General features: G+C 37.3%; 1 protein-coding gene across 1 annotated transcript; it reads right to left on the bottom strand.

Moving 5' to 3' along the window:
* Window positions 1-1,935: 1,935 nt before the first annotated feature.
* ENAM (enamelin) lies at window positions 1,936-16,277 on the bottom strand. Its single transcript, XM_032213811.1, has 7 exons — window positions 16,224-16,277; window positions 16,083-16,127; window positions 13,672-13,713; window positions 10,143-10,460; window positions 8,035-8,076; window positions 4,801-4,842; window positions 1,936-4,521 (listed from the first exon to the last, which is right to left on the bottom strand). Exons 1-7 carry the CDS (start codon window positions 16,275-16,277, stop codon window positions 1,936-1,938), a joined length of 3,129 nt encoding a protein of 1,042 aa, XP_032069702.1.
* Between the last annotated feature and the right edge of the window lie 247 nt (window positions 16,278-16,524).

Below are 16,524 nucleotides of genomic sequence, written 5' to 3' on the forward strand. Positions count from 1 at the left end.
TCCTTTCTTCTTTGATTAATTTTTCAATTAAGAATCCCCCTTTTATTTATTTTATCAAAACCATATGTTTATTTGGTGCAATACAGGTATTCCTCAACTTATAACAGTTCATTTAGTGACAAAGGCATTGAAAAAAGTGACTTATGACCATTTTTCACACTTTCAACCATTGCAGCATCTTCATGGTCAGGAGATCAAAATTTAGATGCTTGTTCATATTTATGACGGTTGGGTGTCCTGGGAACATGTGGTGACCTTTTGGGACCTTCTGACAAGCAAAGCCAGTGGGGGAAGCCAGATTCACTTAACAACAGTGTTACTAACTTAATAACTGCAGTGTTTACGTAACAACTGTGACAAGAAAGGTTGTAAAATGGGGCAAAATTAACTTAACTCTCTCACCTAGCAACTGAAATTTTGAGCTCAATTGTCATAAGTCGAGGACTACCTGTACCATATTATAGCTGGACTGCAAACAATAAGACTACCACTAGATGGTGATTACTGTGCTCCTTATTGCCATCCAGTGGTCATCAAAATATTTAATATACATTCTGCTGTCTGTGGTCTTCTTTGTGATAAGGCTTTAACACAGGAATGTGCCCAAATATGACAATAGGAGGTCAGTACTTCATGCTACATTCTTATTAAATAGCCACCATGTCATCTGTCATCCTTAGGCCTATGCTATTGACAACAACTCTGTGTGCCAGATTTTAGCCACTTTACATGTATGTGAAAAGAAACAGAATTCAAGAAGAGAGTATTTATGTTTTAAATACTCTTTAATTGTCTTCTTACTGGTAGGAAGGATCATCAATGGGTAATCAATGTTGCATTTTTTCCGACTCTTCGCTTTAAGGCAGGGCTGTCAAACTCCTGGCCCACCGGCCAGATGGGTCACCCGCTGGCCATGGCCATGCCCGGTTTAACGAGGGGGAGGAGTCTCGATATGTCATGTGACACTGCCATGACGACATGCATTTCACACCCCTGCTTTAAGGTGATGTATTTAGGATTATATTATATCATCAATAATGAAATAGAGAATACTGGTTCCTTGGAAGATGGTTAGCCGTGTCCCTGCAAATTCATCTTCAATCCTGCTGGTTTTGAACAAAAACTAAAAAAAAGGTGACAATTTAATTGCCATCTTCTGTTAAAACAGCACAGGCATATGAAAGGAAAAATTCTGCCAATAATGAATGCATTTTAATGTCAAAGAGCTTCGGAAAAAGAGTGAAAGTGCATTTATTTTAACCTAGTCATTTGCGCCCTAGCAAAGAAGAGTACAACATGTTATTGATGTGCTGCGGTTGATGAAAATATTTTTCTTTATAGACAAACTGAGGCCAAAAGCCTCAGGAAAAGACTTTTTAATTAATCAAACAATTACCTTTGAATTTAAGGTGAGATACAGACATACTGCTGCAGACATATTTATTTAGTTTTCCATTTGCGATAATTGTAAAGGAAAAATACCACAAAACATATACAGGACATTGACACCAGGAAGAGCAGGACATGTTATGGATAGATTTTATCCATTTGCGAGAAGAGAGGCAAAAGAAAAAGAAGCTACCAAGATAACACTTTAAAAAATAAAATAGTCAGATAGAAAGTTGTCTCTTTGGTTAACTCTCTACTATACTCCCTACCCCAACCCAATTTCCTCAAGACTGGCATAGGTTTGGCTTAAGATTGGCTTAAATTGTTGAGCTACAATTGTAATAATCTCAGCCATTATTGCTTTTAGACCTGCAACTCAGATAAATCTGGATAGCTCCAGATTGGAGAAATATAATATATAGATTTCAGCTGATAAAGGTCAGGTCTATTTTGGAGCAGCACAGATGTCTGCATTATATTTACCTACATCTGCACTCAGGACATTCTGCTTTTGCAGATTCTGAAAAGCAGGTTCTTTTTAATGAATCACTCATTTTGGAGGACTAAACAATCTATTGTTCCTTCATTTGGTTGTCCCACCTGTTCTCCTGGAGAAGTGAGTTTTAATTGATCTTCTCCTCCATCTTGAGATGGGACTGTGCTAGACATTGGCTGGGGTTCAGGCAGCATGATAGGTTTCCCAGCATGCATTGAATTCTCTAAATAAAAGACATCAGAAGGTTGATCCACTAATGGGTCTCCAGTACTAGATATATGCTGTTTTAACCAACTTCCAAAGCATGGTGTCCACCCAAACCCTTGGGTTGCACGGTGTTCCTTCCTATCAATTTCACTAACCGCTTCATTTCTTATGCCTTGTGGTTGTGGAAACCTTACAGTTGCCCTTTCAAACTCTCTCTTGGGCTGATTTACCTCCACGATATGAGCAAGAACAGTATGTCCATCCCCTCTGATGCTATTTTTAGAGCAAAGTATACCCTTGGAAGAAAACAATCCAGTTTCATAGATAGTATCATGATCACTTGTTTGGCCTAATAGAGAATTGGAGCATGGAGGACTCATCTCTAGATCTGCTACTTTTTCCCCAAAGTCATCTGGATTTTCTTTGTGATTAGAGTTCAAAGAATTGTTCCAATGGTTAGACTGGATGCCAGCTAGGTATGCAGGTCGCCTGGCATGCAAGGCATGGCTGCCTTCTGGATAAGTTGGGCTATTTTTTTGTCCCCATGAAACTAGCTTGAATTGAGGTGCAATTCTCAAAGGTGCCAGAATATTTTCATTTGCCCCTGGGGACTCACCTGTACAGCAAAAATAGTTGATAGTAGGTTGGGAGGTGATGATTTCATGTTCTCTTGGATATACCCCTGTATTAGGATAATTTCTCCTTCCAGGAGCATTATTACTTGAAAAGGGTGCACTGATATGTATGGCTCTCCATGTATCTTCAGTATATGTTGGGTTTCTTCTGATATTTGAGGAGTACGTATTAAAGTAAGATGAAGTTTCTTTGGGAGCAGATGTGTCAGCCACTTTGGGGGCCCATCTATCTCTTTCATCATAAGGTGATCTTCCTTGGAAAAGATTACTAGTTTGTGGTGGAGGATATGGAGGGTATGGTGGATTCCTACCTATCTGTCCATGTGTGTTGCTTATATGATGTGGAACATTTTCATAATGTTCTGAACCGTGAACTGGAATCCGTCTGTTAATTTCCTCATATGGCAAATTGCCTCTTTCATTAGCTGGTTGGTCTGTATAATATTTGGGATTTATATGGTGCTCACTTGGATTATAGGGAGGATTTTGGTATTGTATATCAGGATCAGTCACATGTTTTTCATGGGGCCATATACTTTGCCTGGAATATAATTCATTCTCCTGTTGAATGCTTTCATGATATTCGCTCCTGTGCATTTGATCTGAAGGCAAAAGGGGTGAATAAGATGGTCTTTCTCTTTGCCCTAGAGGCTCTACTGTTGGCAAATTCTCTTTGTCATCCCAAAATCTGGGATGAAAGGAAGGAGCTTCTTCCCTGTAAGAATTCTTATCAGAATAAGTAGCATGTCCCCTGTGGTGAAAAGAACCTGGGGAGTATGCTGAATTATAACCTGGAGGAGTTTCTTTTACTATCTCTAAATTTTTCTGGTTCCACATTTGGTTTTGTAAAGATGGAAATGGTCCCTTCTGATGATCCATATGAATAAATGACTGTTCATCCCAATCATTCTTATGGGCTTCTTTTTCAAATGGAGTTCCCCTTGTATCCGAAAAAATCTCTGGATGGGATTGATCATTTGACTGTTGTTTTCTAGAAGGATGATACCAATCACTGTTTTCTTCCACTTTGTTCAGAGAATGGCTTTCTGATGGAGAACTAGGTTGTTTATGACGTCCATGTGCTGGATTCTTATTCCACTGAGGTCCTGGATCAGAGCTAGGATGAGCTCTCCAGCTTGATGGATTATTTCCAGGATAATGGAATTTCTCTTGTTGGCCATATGAGTTTGGCCTATTTTTTGCTGTTGGGTGATTACTGTTAATTCTCTGGAGATTAGCTCTATGAACTAAATTGTCTCTATAAACCCAAGGCTCTTCTGGGTTTTCAGCTTGCATTGATGGATTTCCTCTAGAAATTAAAGTATCATGTCTTGAATTACCCATATCTGGGTTGGGTTTATAAATATCTGAACCGTGTCCCCTTGATTGTTGACTACCTGAAAAAAAGTTGCGAAAAACATTGGTATTTGTAGACTTAGGTCTATAATTTGATTGATCAAAGCCATTCTGGACTGCGTCGTTTTGTCCTGACATATGACCAGTAGGAGAAGGTATTGGGATTCCGTTTCCACTAACAATTTTTTTTGAAAGACCTGGAAAATTGGCCTCATTATTTGTCGTGCTGAGCCCTGAAAAAGTAGCATTCCCTCCATGGCTGGCTGGAATGGTTGAATTTGTGTCGGAAACTGTTGAGTTTGTTGTAGGATCTGATGCTGGATTCTCTTTCGCGGGTTCTTTTTCTTTGGGTTTCTCAAACTCTTGTTCAAACATCTCTTCAGAATAATAAGGAGACTGATTTCCTAACCCATGGTAGCCATATCCAAAATATGGAGTCTAAAAATGCAAATGAGAAAACAAAATGGGAGAAAATGAACATTTCTTAATCTTAATGATGCTAAAGAGATCTTAACTTCAGGGTATAATTATGATAAAATAAATATAATTCAATGTGCAGCAAACGTAGAAGTAGCAGACATTAAATATGGTGATGTGTACAACTGTGGTACATTCAAGGTGTCTTTGAAAATCATGGTAGCTTTTCTCAAGCTATACCCCATTTTTTCTTCACTTATAGCTCATATATACATTAGTGCATTTAACTGTTATACTTACCCCTTCTTCATTGCTGACAGGTGGCTGTCCAAATGGCATATGCTAAGGAAATTAATAAATAAGTCAGGAAGGATTGGGGAAATACAGGATGAGACCTTAAATAGCTATGGAATAATAACTCAATGTTTATCAGACAAGTATACTTATTTAAGACCAATCAAGAACCAATTTGGTCTACTGATTAAGGGACCAGGCTAGAAATTATGAGTCCATGAATTCTAATTTCACGAAAGCCAGCTGGGTAATTTGGGGGCAGTCCTCTTCTCTTTAAGTCTAACATACCTTACAGAGTTTTTGTTGTAGAGAAAATAGGAGGCAGAAAGAGTGCTAGGTATGATCAGCCTTTGAGTTACTTGTATAAATAATAAAGGTAGGATAAAAAAATCAAGATTCCATTGATTATTGTTTCCCTGATATTCCTGATCAACTCATTTTCCCTTGTAACTTTTTTTTTTTTGTAAAAACATATGCACATGTATCTTCAACCCCTCTTTGTCTAACAATATGTTGTGGCCTGGGCTTACTAAGTCAACATTGGGAGAATTATTTTATAGGGGATTATGTGGGTGTGCATAGGGGTGCTATCCATAGCTGTTCTAGATTCCCTGGAGATAATGGTGGGTGGGACTATTTGAACTACATATGAATTTGCTCTAGAAGGCAGCTATGATAACTATTAACCTGTATACTTTGGGGAAAATATAGAGTGAGATCTTTTTCAAGATTTCAGACTTAACATTCTCCTCTCCTCTCTCATTTTCCTGTTCCCTCTTTTCAACAGTTGGTAAATATCAGCACTTGAGGAATTGAGAACATTTTAAAAATATGTTGGCAGGATCCTTACTTGTAATATATAGTGCCTTATAGAGTCATCATTGTATGATAAAATCACAATGACAACAGAGTTTATTTCACAATGATGGCTGGATGGTTCATGTTTGAAGATATTACCAGAAACCAAAGTTAGAAAAACAGCAGTGGAGTAATAAAGTATATTTTATTATGTTTATTCATTTGCTGAAGTATTTAGTTGAAATCTTTCTTCTGTTGCATCACAGAACTTTAAGTATTGAAGCATTTCCCTTTATTTCACTGAATTGTTTGACTTTTTTTTTAAATGGAAAATTTAACTAAGGACAAATTTACTATGAGAATTTCTATTAGCTTTTTAGGATTGTTAAGAGTTTGTTTTTCATTACTTTGCTTTTACTTGCACATTGGGAGAATATGTGAATAAAAAAAACTCAATAAAGCCATCAACGTCTTAAAAACAGAATAAAAAATTCAGAAGCAAAGGTGTTCTTCACCATTTAGTTTTTCATAATAACTATGATATACACTTAAAGTTTTAGTACTTAACATAGAACAACAGAATTATGTAGTATAAGTTTCTAGTTGATTTTCAGCTTATTTAAGAAATGTTATACAGAATATTCTTCATATGCAATTTTGTCTCTAAAAACAGAACATTGACAATCATAGTAACAATGAAAGGTTCGCCTGATTGGTTAAGAGAAATCTGATGGACTAACTGACTGATAATAGTAGTGATATACAAGTAAAATATTTATGTCTTCTAGCAGATCATATTGATTAGCTTGCCAGTGAAATATTAGAAAGAGTTGTAGGGACCACTTATTTTATCAGAGAGAGACTTCATGTAATCTTGGGACTGTTCACTCCTGTTCATGATTTTTGCTTTATTATTTTGGGAATAAAAATATCTGGTTGCCCAAACCAACTTAACTAAAAATTTGAGCTACAAGTGGTTTGGTACCTTAATTACTCTAACTAGATCAGTACTGATATTGTGAGGTGAGGATATACAATTATTGTAGGCAGGCAACAGGAAAAAAAATAAATATTTACAATACTTCCAAGGCCATCTCTGTTATAATTGGTAACAATTAGACACCAAATCGTTATTTGCCACTTAATTTCAGTAGGAAACCAACCCACTACATTTTAGTGGCATGAAAAATGGGAATTGTTGAAGAGTTGGTTTGGTTGCTAAAAGAATTTGTTTAACCCTTTATCACAGGAAACAATAAGTCTCAAAAGGACTTATAGGACCCATACTGTTATGGTTGGAGGACCAAAAATCTAGAATAAAAACAATGGTCAGATGGTCTTTAAGTTGCCATGATAATTAAATGGTAACCGTGTTTCATTGGTGTCTTGCCTTAAGGCAGGGATCGCCAAGCCTGACAACTTTAAGACTTGTTGACTTGAATTCCCAGAATTCCATAGCTAGCCAATTTTGGAGACCCCTGGCTTAAGGTGATGTCTCCAGGATTACTTAATCAATAAATAATAATAATCAATAAACAGAGCATACTGGTTCCTTGAAAGATGGTTAGCTGTGCTCTTTTAAATTATCAATGGATAATTAGTGTTGCTTTTTTCAGTTCTTTGCCTGTGCACTTTGCTTTAAGGTGATATGTCTAGGATTATATTATATCATAAATAAAGGACTAGAGAATACTGGTTCCTTGGATGATGGTTAGTTGTAAACTCATCTTAAATCCGGTTTCAAACACACACACACACAAAGACAATTTAATTGCTATCTTCTGCTAAAAAGCATTAGAGGCAAATGAAGAGAAAAATTTCATCCATGTCAAATGTATTTTAATGTCAAAGAGCTCCACAAAAGGTGCATTTATTGCCTAGGAGTCAAGGCGCACACAGGATTTATCTCCTTTTTATCTTCACAGCAATCTTGTGAGGCAGGTGTAATTAAAAATGATGGCTAAAACTCAGCCAGTGAGCTTCATGGCTAAAGGAGAATACTGTCTAATGATTATTCAATTCATAACTGTAACTCATTGGACACATTCCAAATATGTGATCTTTAATTCCCAGAATACTCTCTTAGATAGATATTCTGGACTTGAACTCCATACATTTGAAGACTTCAGGTTGACGAATCCTACAGTGATGATTAGTGTTTTGTAAGAATTATGCTGGGTTTAGTTGTAATTTTGCAAGAGAATGCGTGAGCACATCATAATAGATAATATTTCCAAAACAGGTTTTGTCTCATGGGTTTGGATGCAGGAAGCATTTCTCCATTAAGGCAATATGTACCACTCATGGACTTTTATATCATCATCTCCATCTCTACCACTATCTCCCCAAGGTATTTTTTTTAACAGACCAAAACCAATAAACAATAAAACTACTGTATAATCAACCACCTTCAGATTTCTACATTAAGAATAATTGACTCACCTGTGGAAAATGCCAAGGTGGTTGTGAATATGGAGGAAAGCCCTGGAAAAGAAAAGGAACCAGTTGTTATGTATTTACAACATAAAAATAATTGCAGTATCACTATGTGATGAATGCAGCACACTAATCTATTGAGGTAGCCTTGGGCTACTGAAAGGACTACAAAATATTTCTGTTCTGGTAGCTTAATTCTAAATATATCAGCAATGGGGAAAAATATTACTTCTTTGAATAGATGCACCCAAGCTATATAATATTTGCTTCCAGACAATACAAGCCATTTAAGCTGATGGAATTTCACTCCTGAAAAGACACAAAAGGATTGCAGCATGTGTGATTTACAATATGAGGACTTGGAGATGAACACATGAATGGTATGAATGGTATGAATGGTATAGTAATGACACTATTTAGGTTATAACCTGAAAATCTAGATGGAACTAGATCCTAGGTAACGGTGATTTTGATTGAGTGAACAAGCCTTGATAAAGACCATACTTGGAATATTGCATTCAGTTTTGGTCTTTGTAAATATACATACGTACGTACGTACGTATGTATATTTGAGGGGCTGCCACAAAGAAGAGGGTATCATCCTATTTTCCAAGGCACCAGAAGCAATGGTTGGAAACTAAACAAGGAGAGAAGCTATCTATAACTAAGGACATTAATTTCCTCACAGTAAGAACAATAAACTAGTGGATTGGCTGGCCATCAGAAGTTGTGGGTGCTCCCTCACTAGAGGCTTTTAATAGGAGTCTGGACAGCCATGTGTCTGAAATGTTATATGACTCCTGCTTGAGTAAGGGGTTGGACTCGATGACCTGCAAGGTCCCTTCCAACTCTGTTATTCTGTTATGTCTGTGCAAACTTCCTTTCAATGCACATTATTTTATTTTATGCAACTACTGCATGTACATATTTCAGTGAAGTCTCCCAGAAAACTAATTAAATAACACAGTAAATGTTTCGAAAATAAATAGTGCCAGTCAGCTCCAAGATTGAAATAGGTTCCCAGGGTGGTACCTGTATTAATCCAACACAATGCCTTGTGAAGAGCAGCTTAGTGATGTTTTACAAATGTGTTTTTGATTCTTTTAATCATAAATAAATGTCACATGTTTTTATGTTAGTCAAGTGCAGCTAAGCTAACCAAGAGATTTATTGCATCTTACAGATTAATACATTTATTTGATATAAGTTTTGTTGAGTCCATTTGAGCAGATACATACAGTTTTTGCTTCAGTGAATATTATAGTTTGAGAAACACCTGAGACAAGCTCTTATCACACTTTGTGTTTGTGTTTGTCTATTACATGGTGCACAGAAATATGTTGATTATGTTTTGGTCAGTATCATCGTGGTTTGTTCACAAAGTAAAACATAAACTTAGTTGACAAACCATGGCTGAAAATTTAGCAAACTAAATTAAGCCAAAATCAAATAACCTGAAGCAATTGTGAACCAACTGACTCAACTAATGAACAGAATAAACAGTTTATCCTCTCCTAATCCCTTTCTTCAAATCTGCTACCCCAACCTGGAATGTTTATTTCTCAAGAAGAATTATTCTTGTTTTTATTTGATGCCTTCAGGATTCTACAATTAGCAATAACACTTTTATACTGCTCCATAGTGCTTCACAGCCTCTCTATGTTGTTTAGAGTCAGCATATTGCTGGGTCCTCATTTTACCAACTTCCAAAGGATAGAAGGCTGAATCAACCCTGAACTGGTGAGAAATGAATTCCTGGCAGTGAGATGCAGATTTAACCTGAAATACTGTATTCTAATGACTGCACCAGTGGTGGGATTCAAATTTTTTTACTACCAGTTCTGTGGGCATGGCTTGGTGGGCGTGGCGTGGCTTGGTGGGCATGGCAGGGGAAGGAAAGTGTAAAATCTCCATTTCTCCCGATCAGCTGTGACTCGGAGGCAGAGAATAGATAGGGGCCAGTCAGAGGTGGTATTTACCAATTCTCCAAATTACTCAAAATTTCTGCTACCAGTTCTCTAGAACTGGTCAGAACCTGCTGAGTACCGCCTCTGCATTGCACCACCACGGATCTTATCATAATCTCAATCTCAAAAGTAAATCTACTCACTTACCTGGGGCTGTTGCTGTTTTCCCTCCGTAGGATACTGAAATGGCACTTGTGGGTACGTCTGAGATGGGTTGGTCTTTTGTGGCTGTTTTGGCAGAGGTTGTGGCTGCTGATATCTTGGTTGCTGTGGTGGTAACTGTGGCCTTTGATTGGGCTGCTTAGTTCCTGGAATTTGTTGCGGCTTCTGTTGGGGAAGCCTAGAAGCTTGATGTACTGGTGAGGCTGATTGCGGCCAGAGGAAAAATCTCTGCAGTGGCAACACAGGCCACTGGGGCAACATCTGTGGGTAATTTGAATGGTAGCCATAAAAGGAACCAGCAATCTGAAATAAAAGTTAAAAAAAATAGTGTAGAGTTTCAGCACACGGGAATCAAATTTTTAAAGTTGTGCCTTGTTGCTCTTCCACTGTATTTGGTTTTTGCAACACAAAGGGGTTTTAGATACATTTATATATTTTGCATGGCAAAAATGTACCGAGATTTAGGGCTCCTATGTATCAGCTTCTATGAACCAGCAGTGTGCTGCAACTGTCAAAAAAGCTAATGCAATCCTAGGCTGCATTAATAGCGGGATAGAATCAAGATCACATGAAGTATTATTTCCACTTTATGATGCCTTGGTAAGACCATACATGGAATATTGCATCCAGTTTTGGTCACCACAATGTAAAAAAGATTAGAGATTCTGGAAAGAGTATAGAAAAGAGCAACAAAGATGATTAGGGTACTGAAGGATAAAATATGAAGAACAGTTGTTGGCATTGGGGACTGGGGTGATGTGATAGCAGTGTTCAAATATCTGAGGGGCTGTCATAAAGAAGAGGGGGGTCAACCTATTCTCCAAGGCACCTGAAGGCAGGACAATAAGCAATGGATGGAAACTAATCAAGGAGAGAACCAATCTGGAACTAAGGAGAAATTTCCTAACAGAACAATTAATCAGTGGAACGGCTTGCCTCCAGAGGTTATGGGTGCTCCAACACTGGAGGTTTTTAAGAAGAGATCGCACAATAATTTGTTGAAATGATATAGGGTCTCCTACTTGAACAGGGGTTTGGACTAGAAGATTTCCAAGGTCCCAACTCTGTATATTCTGTTATTCTGATTGGTTTAATCCACTTTTGAGTTGTTTCTCAACTTCAACTCATGTATGATACGGGCTGTTTTTGGGGCCATCTTGAATATCAGTTTCCTCTTATTTTGGCTGTGTCTACTCCACTGTTTCAATAACATATAAACATGGCTGAAACTATTGAGTAAAGTACTGGTTACAAAAACGTCAGTACATAATTCTGTCACCATCACAATTTGAGATGAATTATGGAAAAGGAAAGATGGCTTTTCTTAGTAACCCTCAGGTTTCCTGGAATATAAAAAGGAGTTGCAGCTGATTTGTTTTTTTTATAGATGAAGTGGGGATATGGAGATTTGTGTTGTTACAGGAGCCATGCCAGCTTTAGGAGACAGAGTGGTGGCTGAGTGCCATTTTTATTTCTTCTTTATTTCTTCTCATTTTTTAGCTGTAGGGATCATTGATGGGCTCATAGTAAGCAAGTTCTCAGCATTTAAAAGGCAACATAACTAAATATGATCAGAGAACAGTTGTGATATGCCTTGGAGGGTTTAGGGGCAGAAATATGGGTCATCTGTAAATGTACTCTTTAATAATAACTATCCAAGAATTTAGGCAGTATCACAAGATTCTTCTGTGCAAAGACTTCATGAAGGGGATAAACACAAATTGAGAATATTTGAATTATATTTTAAACACACTTTCTAAAATAATTTTAGAAAATGATGCCAACAACATTGTTTTATTATTTATAATGTTTAATCCAATTTCTATACCTAGCTTTTTAAAAAACCTAGGTGGCTAGCAAATAAAAGAAAATTATAAAGGAATGCAATTTCTAAGCCACCAGAAAAGCCTTGTGACTAGAAAGTAAAAGAAAGAAAGAAAGCATAAAAAGAGAGAACATGGCTGATCAATTCCATAGAAATAACATCACTGATTAATATTTCTACAGCATGAAATTTTCAGTAGACATTGCAACATTTAGGTAGATAATTATAAAAGCACTATATTAACTAGAAGAAATTTAACATTTTCCCAGGTAGAAGACACTGACAACTCACATTGCAAAATGTGAGTTCTGTTTAGAAGGGAAGCATATTTTTGTAGGAGATGGGTTGTACGGAAGCCCACAAAATGTGGCATGGAATTTTAATGGGTATTTTCAGTAAGAACTCTAAGTAGGGTCCTCCTGATAATACTAGCATTCAAAGATATAAGAATATCTGCAAAATTTTAATATGAATTAACCCACAATTAGCAAGGTGACAACACTTGTACTGAATCTATTTCCAACAGATAGGTATTTTCTATGGTTTTAAGACCAGATACTTCCTAAGTGGCCTTTCAAATTTGCAGTGTTATTGGGTTATCATCCAGTAATCCAGACCAGGAGAAGAATTTTGATTGAAGCCTACATGTTTGGATTATTTACAGTAATAAACATATTACCAGAATTAGGGCAATGGAGACAGGTAGTATCTAAGTGATCAGATGTATATTTTATTCAGCAGCAAGTGCCTGCTGGATACTGGTGCAGTGACATTACTGGAGGACATATTAATCTGCATTTTTTCTAGAAGTTAGGACTTATGTTTAGATTACTTTGTTTAGGGTTTCATCCTCACATTTTGCTGCCCATAGTGAAAAAAATGCCTTTCTAACCATTTTTAGAAGACATATCCTCCCGATGCACAACATTCACTGTTTCATTTGCAGCAACCTGATTTTGGCTTATCTTGAAAATCTAATTAGGATCACAGTTGGTTAGTAGAATTTATGCAATGTAAGTCAAAAAACATTTTCAGGAACATTTCTTTAATAAGGTTCAGTAGGTGTTGGTTATTCCTGTCCTTTCTGATGTATCTTCTGAATTAAATCTAAAGCATCGCACAGCCCTTTTGATTAGTACCTGGATGGGAGACGAAGAAACTTCAAGGTTGGATGTGGGCAGAAAGGTTGATATGGAAGGAAATGGCAAATCACTTTCATATTATTACAATGAAAACTACAAGGGCATGACCAACTGAGATTGGCTCAAAGGAGAATTTACGCTAGTACAAGTAGAATGTTATGTCAGATCATATTTCTATGTCTGTCATGCTTCAAAAAAGCTGCTTTATAACCTGGCCTTTATTATACTCCTTTTAAAGCTGAAATGTTGTTTTCAACTGCTTTTGTTTATATCCCTTGCCTCAGAGGATACTAAGAACTGGCATATCCTAATAGAAAATAAAGTTAAAAGTAAATAAAATCTGATGAGACCAATATCATCCCTTTCCTACCTTCATATTGAGTGATCTGGAAGCCTCTTAACAATGATAGATTTCTGTCCAATTCTTACAGTAACTTTTCAAAAATAAAAACATTTACATTTAAATTTCAAGATTCATTTTCATTTACTGTATATTTCATTGTGTGTAATAATACTATTCTTCCAAGAAGAAGAAGAAAAGACTTACTTGTGGTAAATTAATATTGCCATATGGACCAAACTGCATCATCTGTAAACAAATACATTTATTATCTTGCGTCTTCTGGGTAAATAATAAAATCGCTCATTAGGCTGAACTACTGATGGATGTAATAGATGAAAATAGAAACCCTTAGGAATATATTTTCAAGTCTCAGAGGAAAGATGAAAACAATAACAGGTGTGATTACAAGAAGTTTCATTGATTTTTTTACTTTAATTCATACACGAATCCTTTAACAAATATTGATTTGATCATATTACCAGCATCTTAGAAATAACAATAGCATTTAGACTTACACTATATTGCCAAAAGTATTTGCTCACCCACCCAGATAATCGGAATCAGGTGTTCCAATCACTTCCATGGCCACAGGTATATAAAATCAAGTATCTAGGCATGCAGACTGTTTTTACAAACATTTGTGAAAAAATGGGTCGCTCTCAGGAACTCAGTGAATTCCAGCATGGAACTGTGATAGGAGTGTACAACAAATCCAGTCGTGAAATTTCCTCGCTCCTAAATATTCCATGGTCAACTGTCAACTGTATTATAAGAACATGGAAGTGTTTGGGAATGACACCAACTCAGCCACGAAGTAGTAGGCCATGTAAACTGACGGAGCGGGATCAGTGAATGCTGTGGCGCATAATGCGAAGAGGTTGCCAACTTTCTGCAGAGTCAATCACTACAGACCTCCAAACATCATGTGGTCTTCAGATTAGCTCAAGAACAGTGCACAGAGAGCTTCATGGAATGGGTTTCCATGGCTGAGCAGCTGCATCCAAGCCATACATCACCAAGTGCAATGCAAAGAGTCGGATGCAGTGATGTAAAGCACACTGCCACTGGACTCTAGAACAGTGTAGACACATTCTCTGGAGTGACAAATCACGCTTCTCCATCTGGCAATCTGATGGACGAGTCTGGATTTGGCAGTTGCCAGGAGAACAATACCTGTCTGACTGCATTGTGCCAAGTTTGGTGGAGGGGGGATTATGCTGTGGAGTTGTTTTTCAGGAACTGGGCTTGGCCCCTTAGTTCCAGTGAAAGGAACTCTGAATGCTTCATCATACCAAGACATTTTGGACAATTCCATGCTCCCAACTTTGTGGGAACAGTTTGGAGCTGGCCCCTTCCTCTTCCAACATGACTGTACACCAGTGCACAAAGCAAGGTCCATAAAGACATGGATGACAGAGTCTGGTGTGGATGAACTTGACTGGCCTGCACAGAGTCCTGACCTCAATCCAACAGACCACCTTTGGAATGAATTAGAGCGGAGACTGAGAGCCAGGCTTCTCGTCCAACATCAGTGTGTGACCTCACAAATGCGCTTCTGGAAGAATGGTCAAAAATTCCCATAAACACACTCCTGAACCTTGTGGACAGCCTTCCCAGAAGAGTTGAAGCTGTTATAGCTGCAAAGGATGGACCGACGTCATATTGAACCCTATGGATTAGGAATGGGACCTCACTTACAGTAAGTTCATATGCGAGTAAAGGCAGGTGAGCGAATACTTTCGGCAATATAGTGTATATACCGCTTCACAGTGCTTTTCAGCCCTCTCTGTGGTTTACAGAGTCAGCATATTTCCCCCAACAATCTGGATCCTCATTTCACTGACCTTGGAAGGATGGAAGGCTGAGTCAACCTTGAGCCAGTCAGGATTGAACTGCTGACGGTTGACAGAATTAGCCTGCAATAACTGCATTTTAACCACCATGGCTCTTACCATTTTCTTACAGCATGACTAGTTGAGGAATTCTGAAAGTTGAAGTCCACCCATCTTAAAGTTTCCAATTTTGAAAAACAATTCTTAGACCATCACACTCAATACTTAATAAAAGTAATAAAACTGACCACTGATCATTCAAGCCTGCAACTCCTACACTATTTCAGAATAGTCCAGTTGGCTGGATGTTAAAGAAATCATGAGATCATAGCCTTAAACACAACCATATGGACTCAGAAGTAATCCCAATTCTTCCAGATTTTTCCTCTTAAAGGAAAATTGTGTGCTTTCAATATATATCAAAGTTTTATTTTTACTTTTAGGTATTTAAAAAGATGAGTTTTTTTATCCTCAATTAGGTTATTCATACATCTAAATGGTCTTTGTTTTCTAAGAATTTCCTCTCCATAATTTTATTTGTGCTAAATATTGACCTCTGGTCTTCTGAAGGCAAGCTATGTCCTTCACCTTTGTCTCCTAACAGTGTCCTTGCCCCCTGAGTTTGCAGACTTTATGATTTTCAAAGTAGATAGTGACTGTGAGCATCCACAGATGGATTAAGGGATAAGAGAAAGGTTAACCTGTGGGGTTAGGGCTCATTTTTGCTTGAATTAATAAATCTAAGGCCTCCTTTCCAGGAAAAAAAGTGGAAAATGTACTTACTTCTTCACTTTTGCTTCCGTATCCTGCCCTGCGTGGTTTACGCAGCTAGAAAGAAGAAAGAGATAGATGTATGACTGAGTTATCACAAGAAGAGAATTAAAAAATGAAATGCAATAAAGTGTCTGGTTCTGAAATACTCACCGGACCAGCATAAGACATGCCTACAAGGCATAGATATAGGAGGATTAACTTCATCCTTCAACTTCTCCACTAAGTAGAGATAAACACAATGAGCACTTATTTTGGAACAGTGATTTTAGAGATCAAATCGGGAAAGAGTACCTTCACATATTCCTCATGTTATCATGAGAGATGTCAGTGTGCTTGAAATGATTACTGGGGAAAAAATGTTAATTCTTCTCACCAGTGCAAAATGACCACAGTTGACTTGGTGAAGTAGGAAACCATGCTTTTAAATAAGCTATGTATTTATTGTGAAAAA

The sequence above is a fragment of the Thamnophis elegans genome, chromosome 3 (genome assembly GCF_009769535.1).
Source record: "Thamnophis elegans isolate rThaEle1 chromosome 3, rThaEle1.pri, whole genome shotgun sequence".
In the NCBI taxonomy this organism is placed as follows: Eukaryota; Metazoa; Chordata; class Lepidosauria; order Squamata; family Colubridae; genus Thamnophis; species Thamnophis elegans.